This window comes from Helianthus annuus, chromosome 16, assembly GCF_002127325.2.
Source record: "Helianthus annuus cultivar XRQ/B chromosome 16, HanXRQr2.0-SUNRISE, whole genome shotgun sequence".
Classification (NCBI taxonomy): Eukaryota; Viridiplantae; Streptophyta; class Magnoliopsida; order Asterales; family Asteraceae; genus Helianthus; species Helianthus annuus.
Window position 1 is genome coordinate 90,055,448 of NC_035448.2, and position 10,071 is coordinate 90,065,518.

Sequence of the window (10,071 nt, forward strand, 5' to 3'; positions counted from 1 at the left end):
TAAGGAAATGACAGGATATTGCCTTGCATATCTTTGGTGGTTATTTGACACAAAGTCACAAATAGACTCCTACGAATAAATTTCGGGACGAAATTTCCTAAAGTTGGGGAGACTGTGACACCTGTGTCACCACAACCATCAAACAAATACCAAGCCGATGAAATATTGTATTTCATACTTGGGATCGTGTATAAATATGTGTATCTTTTTTTTTTGGGTAAATGGGATACCCCGGTGAATTTTATATATCAACCAACAAAACAAAACAGGGTGCATCGCGACATCGATACACACTACTAGACTTGGCATACCAAGACTAGGACAGAACAAACAAAACACGACAAACAGTCACAACCAAACAAACAACTAGAAACAAAGAAACCAAGAAACCAACACAGCCCCTAACCCAAATAAAAACTAGGAGACTACATCCGCCCTAGTCAGGGTCCATATCCATGTGCTCCTTCGAGATCAGCCATCTATCCAATAGTTTCCTGTGCTTCGGGTCTCTACCGATTCTGAATCCCATGATTCTGAGCCGAACTGTATCTACAATAACCTTGGAGAGCACACTAGCATTCCTCTGCAGCTGAGAGAAAATACGATTGTTCCTTTCTTGCCATATAAAATACGTAGAAGCAGCCACTAGAATATTACAAACAATGTGTTCCAGAGTTCTAGAATTAGCATTGACTTCCATCCACTGCATGATCGAGGCCCATGTATCATTAACACTCCCCATGTCAACCTTATTCCTAACCAAACTCCAAACTTCTGAAGCATAGGGACATTGAAAAAACAAGTGATCCCGAGAATCACGATCATACCTACACAAGGGGCAACACATCAGATGGAGATTAGTTGCACTTCCCGCCTCCCACTCAGCCATTCTGTCTTGCGTCCTTAGCTTATTCTTAATCACCAACCACAAATGAAAAGAATGCCTAGGAATGCACTGACTGAACCAAACCGAGTTGACCCAGACTACCTTAGTCTCTCTATACCGCAAATTATTCCATGCCTCCCATGACCGAAAACACTGAAAATTGCCTTCCCAATCTTTCCAATGAAACCGATCATCCGTATCAGGAGTAAGCTGAATAGTATCAATATTGATGAGAACCGGAAAAGTATCATACCATGCCTGAGGCCATCTCCATTGGCCATCTTCAGTTACAAGATCAGCCACCGTTGAGCTAAGCGAGAAACCAGCTCTAGCAATATTCCGAGGAGAAATAAACGAACGAAGAGGCCTGTACGCACACTAGTTGTCGCTCCATGCGTTGGTTTGACGACCACTGTGAACAGAATTCCAAATAAATGGACGAACACTAGAACGGATAGACAAGAGCTTCCGCCATCCCCAACTAACATTACCTCGGCACTGGACCTCCCAAAAATTATAACCTTTTAACTTGTAGGAGTGAATCCATTGAACCTAAAGAGACGGACGATTAGTAATAATGCTCCATATATGCGTTGTCAAAAAAGCTTTATTGACATCCATAATACTGCGAATACCCAAACCACCCTCATCTTTCGGGGTACAAACCTCCTTCCAAGGAACTTTAGCTCGAACCGAAGCCTGATTTCCCCCATTCCATTAGAATCTACGTAACCTTTTTTCCAGGTCCTTTATAATACCAACAGGAAGCATAAAAACCGAAGCCCAATAAGAGTACATGGCTGCAAGAACCAAATTGATTAACTGGAGTCTCCCTGCAAACGATAGGGATTTAGTGATCCAGTTGTCTATTCTTCTTTGAATACGTTCCAGCAGAATTTTACAATCTCTAGCAGATAATCTCGTTGAAATTAACGGTACTCCAAGGTAACGCACAGGTAACGAACCTTCTTGAAAGGGCAAAAGATTCAAAATCTGATTTTTCATAGCACTTGTAACGTTACTGAAGAAGACAGTACTCTTTGGCATGCTGGGGACCAAGCCCGATATCTGCGTAAATTTATCAAGGGCCACTTGCAAGTGCTTCACGGAGACACTATCACCATGAGAGAATAGGAACAAATCATCCGCAAACAAGATATTTATTATCTTCTGCTTAGAGTATTGACCGTGAAACTTAAAAGAAGTGTTTGAAGCAGTTCGTTGAAGGATAAGGGTCAGAACCTCCATTACTAATGTGAACAGATATGGGGACATCGGATCCCCTTGTCTAAGCCCACGCTTCCCTGCAAAATAACCGTGAAGCTCACCATTGATGCTTAATGAGTAGGACACCGTAGAAACACATGTCATAATCCAGTTAACCATTTTGTGGTGGAATCCAAACTTGATCAGAATTGACTCAAGAAACGACCAGCTAACTGTATCATACGCCTTCTGAATGTCAATCTTAAAAGCGCATCTAGGAGGACTGTCACACCCCGACCACGTAAAACAACAAATCGTGGCGGAAACGTCGGGGAGTGTTGTAACAGAATCATTGTTTCACAACCATGGATCAAATGGTTTTGTTTTATTAAATTATTGAACTCAATGTTTTGGTACAATTCAGATAAATTCAAATAATTGTTTCTCAGTTTTAAAGTCGCTAAGGCACAAGTCCATCCTATGTGTAGCATGCATCAACAATCATCACAAAGCAGTACCTGAAACATATATGAAAATAGGTACGTCAGCATAAAAATGCCTGTGAGTAACATAGGATTTTATGAATTAGATTCATGGCTTTGGATAAAGGAGGAAAAGGTTTTATGTTTTCAAAATAGCCATGAATCCAATGTAAAAAGTTTTGTTTCTGAAAACGTGTCGTTTTGTAAAAGGGTTTATAGTATATACAAAATATACTTTGGTTTTGGAAAGTTTGTATAAATAGTATAACAAAGTATACTTTAGTTTTGAAATAGTTAATAGGTAGTATATCGAAATATACTTTAGTAATTAAAATATTAGATTTGGTAGTATATCTCAAGTATACTTTAGTTTAAGGATAAAAGTATTGGTAGTATATCAAATTATACTTCGGTTTGAAAATAGCATATCAAATATGCTTTGGTTTAAAAATAGCATATCAGTTATGCTTTGGTTTAAAAATAGCATATCAGTTATGCTTTGGTAGTATATCAAATTATACTTTAGTTTATGAAATAACAAAGTGGGTAGTATATCAAACTATACTTTAGTAAACAGTAGCATGTCAAACTATGCTTTGGATAGTATATCAAAATATACTTTGGTTTAAAATAACAAGATTGGTAGTATATCAAACTATACTTTGGTAAACAGTAGCATATCAAACTATGCTTTTGGTAATTAACAAAGTAGTATGTTAAAACATATATTGGATTTTGTACTTAGTATATCAAAATATACTTTGGTAGATCACATTTGAGAGCACATCAAACTGTACTTTGGTAGTATATCAACATATACAAAGAGAATGTGATTTATCAAACTACACTTTGGAGACTATAGAAATACCACAAAGGCAATTTCTATTTGGTTAAAATTTGGTTTCTGACATTCCATACAACAGGAATGGGGTGTCTAGTCCTATAGCGCTATATCATACTACCAATCGGCTGGGTGAATGTATAATAATGGTACAATCCAACAATTTGTTTATTAAGTTTTGGAAAATCAGTGTTTAAACCATAGGTAATTGTTTAATTTGTCAAAAGAATATGTATTAAGCATGTGTAATCATATAGTTTAAAATCAGGAAAATAACAGATAGGCATATATGTTTCACCCCAAAACAATTGAAAACAGTAAAAGAGGGGACTATGTACTCACTTGAGATTGCAAGTATCCTTGATTAAGTGTCCTAACAAAGCTCGGGAAATCAAGGAATCAAGTGGCACCTAGTATGGATCACTATGTTAAACAATCGGATCCTAAGTCGGGAGGTAGGATAGAATGAAGTTCTATAAATCAAATGAGTATTGCAACTCATATGGCATGATTTAATAGAGCTAACATTCTGATTGGAAGGCCTACCTAAGTGCTTTTGACCCGTTTCGACACATTATGGTAACATAAGCTACTATAAGGCGTCGTTAGCGTAAAACTAGGTTCGGATGGTTAACTATGTGCTATGTCAAGTCTTACATGCCCAATTATCCCTAAACATGTTACTAATTCAGATTATATGTCAAAAATATGTTCACATAGTCAAAATACGGATTTTAGCTTCAAAAGGGCATTTTGGTCATTTCCTATGGGCATACAAGCTAACTAGCATACGACTAACCAATCCTAGGTGATCATAAGGTATAACCTCAGTGGTTATTCCCTATACAACTATGATCACTAACTAAGCTTGGTCGGATCCTAAAGATCGACCAAACGGGTCGGGTTCGAAAGGCTTAGCGGTTGTTTAGACCGCTTACCTTGCGACCCTAAACAAGCACTAAACTAATAGTGTCGAGTTAAACATGTCAAAACATGTCTAACCTACTGATTTGGTATCAAAACAAAGCGTTTTGATACCCTAAAGTAGTTCCGTTGCAAAATGCGTGCTAAAACGCATTTTGACCGAAACTTTGACTCGACACTACAACTAGTTAACGTGGTAATCAGCGGCTATAATCACGAAGGATTATAACTATCGTGATTACAATCACGTTTCAAAGTTCAATTAAACTTTGACTTGACCAATTGATGGTCAAAACCGAAAGTCAAACTGTTGGCCAAACTGTTTGACTTTCTGCTTAAACATAAAGAACAAGCATGAAAGAAGACTTACAAAGGGTCCTAGCTATCTTTTCTACAAAGAATAAAGTTCCAAGCAGATTAGAAAGCTCCCAAATCAGATAAGAGATGAGAAATGAGAGGAATGAGCAAAGAATTGAGGAGTTTGGCCAACTATTTATACTTGTTGGTGATCAACAAGATCATGACAAGTGGTTTGTTTAGCCATTAAGCAATGAATCACAACCATACAAGTGTTAGGAGCAGGTGCAAAGCCTTGGAGAGGTGGTAACTTGGCTACCACACAAAGAAATTGCAAGATTGGCCCCTGAATTTACAAACTGATGCTGAAAACAAACTTTCTGCCCAGATGTGATCGTCGCGTAGCGCGACGGAATAGGCAGGGGATGGTCGCGCTACGCTACCATGTGTCTGATTCAGCAAAGTTTCAAAAATGACAGAAATGGTCCCTGCACGTGTTTAAGCTTGTTTTTGACGTTTTTAACCTCCGTTAACCTCTAGTTAAAGTATAGGGGACTCAAAACATGCTTGAAAACATCTCGGATGTCGGTTCGTTTGGTCGTACGATCGCGTTGTTCGGTTAATTACGACGGAACTCAAACGGATGCGAAAACGAACCAAATTAAGCGACGAATGGAATTTTTGCATGCCGATCACTAAAATAAAAATATTTTAGTGTGTACAAAAATTTTGGATGTCCAGATGTATTCAGTACGTAAGATATGCGCGAAAATGCAAACTTACGTCGTTTTTGACACTTTTAGTCCCTGTAAGATCATATAAGCATGTTTTCGCACACCGAACCTATCAAAGCTTATTTCTAAGCTATGTTTAGGTTATATATGGTATGTTTAGCTTATGATCAAGTTCCGGACTATTCGTTACCTTACGAATCGGTATAGTTTCGCAGTTTGACGCAAATAGTCCCTGCGATCGAATAAACTTGTTTTCGCCATACCAAACCTTCCAAAACTTATTTCTAAGTTATGTAAAGGTCATTTAAGGTATGTTAAGCCTATTTCACTATTCCGGTGTGTTTGTCGCGCTAAACTGATTACGTTTACGCACCAGTGCGCGTATAACTTTCCAGAAAGCGATTTAAAGCTCAGAATTGAACGAGAAATGATATGTGCAAAAGATACATATATTTATACAAATCCCAAGTATGAAACACAATATTTCATTGACTTGGCATTTGTTTGGTGCTTGTGGTGACACAGGTGTCACAAGGACCTCTATTAAGATGATAGTTATGCATCAATTCTTGCGTAAGAAGAATATTATCTGAGATTTTCCTGCCCGGAACAAACGCTGACTGATTTATGCTGACTAATTTATCCAAACTCCCCTTAATACGGTCCGTGATTATCTTGCTAGTGCACTTATAAAGAACATTACAGCAAGAGATGGGCCGGTAATCAAGAACTGAATTAGGAGTATCCATCTTAGGGACCAGAGCAAGGATAGTGTGATTGACTTGCTTTAAAAGTTTACCATTCTCGAAAAAATCTAGCACAGCATTCGTTACCTCATCTCCCACAATATCCCAAGCATGTTTAAAGAACGCCGATGTGAAACCATCGGGACCAGGGGCCTTATTCTCACCAATACCAAACATAGCTTGTTTAACCTCTTCACGGGTCACTTGCCTAACCATCTGATCAGCCGTATGTTGACTAAGGGTATTACGAAACAAGTCATCATCATCAAACCTGGAAACCAACTGAGCCGTACCCAAGAAGTTCGAGTAATGGTCTACAAGAGCTCCTGTAATTCCGTCACCTTCAAACCGATTACCATGAATATCATTAATACAACTAATTTTGTTTCTAGCATTCCTACTTTTCACACACTTGTGAAAAAAGGAAGTATTAGAGTCCCCAGCACAAAGCCATTCAACCTTGGATTTCTGTTTTAAGAAACACTCTTCATCATACGCTGCCACCTGATAATCACGAAGACATTTTGCAGCAGTGTCACGGATAGTCCCATCCATCGGATTAGCATCAACAAGCTGCTGAATATCATCAAGCTCCTTACGCAGCTGACAAACCTTCTCGTGAAGGTTCCCTTGCTGGTAAAGGAGTTTACGAAATCTTGGTTTAAGGTTTCTCATCTTCTTAACAACAGAGAACATAGCAAAGCCCTGAATTCCTTTCGCCCATTCAGTAGTAACATACCTCCTAAACTCCTCCTTTGTGGTTAGGAAATTCGAAAATTTAAACGGTTTCAGCTTCTTGCGCGCAATAGAAGCTAATTTCAGAACACAAGGAGTGTGATCAGAAACCCTAGCAGGCTTAAACAATGCATAAGTATCCGGAAACAGATCCATAAACTTAACATTACTCATAATGCGATCAATCTTTTTAAGCACTCCAATACCCTCCTTAGGCTTCTGGTTCCAGGTGAAGTGTAAACCATGACTTTGAACATCCATAAGCTCAACATGTTGAATACAGTCAAAAAATTCTCTCATTCCTATGGTGTGATTAGACGGCCCGTATAATGAGTCTTCCATATTTAGAGCTGTATTAAAGTCCCCCAAAATAACCCATGGCTGATCACGAGCAAAAATATTAAGCTTGCATAAATCCTCCCAAAGAATTCTACGGTCTTGATATTTATTCTCCGCATAGACAAAGGAGCAAAGAAAGGTTTTTGATTCAGCTTTTAACCGAACCTGAGTGTGAATAACCTGATCAGATTGCGATAGCACCATGAGATCCACATCATCCTCGTTCCATCCTAATATAATTCTGGTACCCCGCTGACATAAAGCCCCATTTGACGTCCAATTCCAACTACGAAAGACTCCCTTACACACTTTAACTAAGTTACCCACGTTCACATGCGTCTCTAAGATAGCACAAACACTTAACTGATTTTCATCAATTAAGACCCTAACCTCGTTTTGTTTCAGGGGACGATTCAAACCCCTAATATTCCATGAAACCACACTACCCATTTAAACCTGTATAACCGGGAGTGCTTGCCCCCTCAGCATGAGAACTCGTTAAATTGCTAGTCATAAATTTTGACATTTCCGTCGGGATAGACTCTTGAACCACATCACTCAACCTGGTGACCTTCTCACTACCTCTTTCCTGTTCAACCGGAACATTATCCTCCTTTGATCCTTCACCATCTCCAACCGTATCTAACACCTGAAATGAGTTAGCCACTTTCACGATTGATGGCCCACTACTAGACGCTTGCTCATCCTTTTTCGTTCCAGAAGTACTAGCACCAGATTTGTTTGCTTTTGGTTTATAGATAAACTTAGGCTTTTGCTTTTTCTGAGGAAAAGAGTGTTTAGCCACCCGCTTCCTGTCAGTAATAAATCCGTCCTCATCAACAACAACCTGTTTTGCCTTCTCCTTCATGACTTTACTACACGTAGCATGGTCATGACCAAACAAACAACATGTGGGGCAACGTAAAGGCTTCCATTCGTACTCAACATCAACCCGTTCCATAATGAAACCCTCCTCATCCATCTTGGGAATAGCTAGAGTAATGTGATCCTTAAGTTCATTATCAGCATTGATCTCAATCATTGCACGGGCATAACTACTCCTTCCCCAATTATCAACACACATATCAGCCGTATAGGAATCTAACCTCTTAGGAACCCCTAGCTTAGATGCCAGCAAACTGAAACCATCATCAGTGTAGACTGAAATCGGAACATTGTGCAACTTAACCCATATTGGAACGGTTTTAATACTATCTTTCTTAAGGGTAACCTTAGGTGTCCAAATGTTCAAAAATAATGGTATTTTACGTATTAGCCATGGTCCTCCTTCCAACACCTTCATCAATCCATCCTTCGAATCAAACTTGAAGAAAAAGAAACCCGAGGTGTTCATCATAAGCTTTGAAAAACCAAACTTTGCCCATACATTATTCGCATAATACTCAACCACAGGAAAAGGTAATCTATTCCCTAGAAAATAACCATAGAGCACATTATCAAATTTATCTTGTACCTGCTGAACAACCTCTTTCGGAATAACGACATCAGCATCTTCTCTAGTTTCCTCCGGTTCCAATAATCTAAAGTTTACTTCCCTTTTGATTCGATTCTTGGATTGAAGTTTGTCAGCATACGAACTCTTGCTATCTTGTCTAGTAGGATCACAAAAACCCTCAACATTAATCGCAGAACCCTTATTCTCCACATTAGACGAACTAGGGTTTGCATGATTGTCCTTCTTGGCTGCCGTATAGTTACCTCCATATCCCCACGTAGCATCCAATTCCACAGGTTTTGAAATCTCAAATAAACCATCTATCACCGATGCATTATTAGTAGAGAACATACCACGTCTCGGCATCATAGGATTACCCTCAATGTTTGTTACTCGCAGTCCAATCCCACGCATCGGAGGTATGTTATCATCATTCCCAGGTGTACCATAATCCAAAGGGTTGGTCCCATCACTGTTTCCCTCCATGCATGCAAGAAACGAAACCGAATCAAGATGCAACAAGGGATTTCGGCTGAAACCCTAATCAACCGTCAGATAAAAAGTCTCCTTAAATTAACAAAAGCAACGAGAAAACAAGAAAATATTCAACGAACCAGCAGATCAAACATGCATAACCCAAGCGAATTGGCTGTAAAAACCCTAGCAAGAAAAAAAAAACGAAACGAACAAACCCTAATCCTGACTTCAAAAGATTAGAAACCACGGTAGAAGTCTAGAACCTTACTCAGAAGGATCGACAACACCACAATTGTTGTAACGCCCATAAATTTAAAATCATTATTCTAGAAATAAAAAGAATAATAAAGCACTAGAAAACCCTAATTAAGACACCCAAGTAATTCTGCATAACCCCTGAAAATTTCAGAGCAATCAGAATCAGGATCAGGACCCCTAAAACTCAAGGGGGGTAAACCCTAGTTGACGATTATCTACTTAAAACGTTGTCTAAATATAATTGGACCAAACTTCCGACCAATCAAAGCTAGTCCCGTGCAGGGCAAGCCAAAGAAGTATAGGTGTCCCTTACGGACCGTAAGGGCTTAGGCTTACAGTCCGTAAGCAGGAGCAAAATCGAGTATAAATAGCAGAACATTGGCACTTGCTTCTGTGCACAAAAACGACGCTCAAATTCTCAATTGACGTCGAGTTATACTTCTTCCACTACCCAAACACACACACACCTCGAAACGTTGCCGCAATCAGGGTAATAACTCGATCGCTATTACGATTCAACGTCCGATCGATTATAACTATCCAACGATTGTCTGAGTGCTGCTCAAATTGAGCTTCTACTTTGATTATTCGTCGTGATTTCAACTTGAATATTTGAGTGCTGTTCGAATTCGGACTATGCTCTGTTATTCGTTGTGAATCCGATTGAATTATTAAGCATTGCACTTGATA

At 39.0% G+C, this 10,071-nt stretch overlaps 1 protein-coding gene across 1 annotated transcript; it reads right to left on the bottom strand.

The window, feature by feature from the left end:
* Positions 1 to 436: 436 nt before the first annotated feature.
* On the bottom strand, positions 437 to 9,132 carry LOC110944741. The gene is made up of 4 exons (XM_022186387.1): positions 7,647 to 9,132; positions 5,909 to 7,531; positions 1,620 to 2,190; positions 437 to 1,214 (listed from the first exon to the last, which is right to left on the bottom strand). Exons 1-4 carry the CDS (start codon positions 9,130 to 9,132, stop codon positions 437 to 439), a joined length of 4,458 nt encoding a protein of 1,485 aa, XP_022042079.1.
* Between the last annotated feature and the right edge of the window lie 939 nt (positions 9,133 to 10,071).

Excerpts from the sequence above, each read along its gene's own strand:
- LOC110944741 (XM_022186387.1), bottom strand. The coding sequence starts at position 9,132 with ATGGAGGGAAACAGTGATGGGACCAACCCTTTGGATTATGGTACACCT. Across the intron at positions 7,532-7,646 it reads AAGCACTCCCGGTTATACAG|AGACGCATGTGAACGTGGGT; the intron begins GTTTAAATGGGT and ends GTGCTATCTTAG. Across the intron at positions 2,191-5,908 it reads TAACTATCATCTTAATAGAG|GGAAGCGTGGGCTTAGACAA; the intron begins GTCCTTGTGACA and ends GTTATTTTGCAG.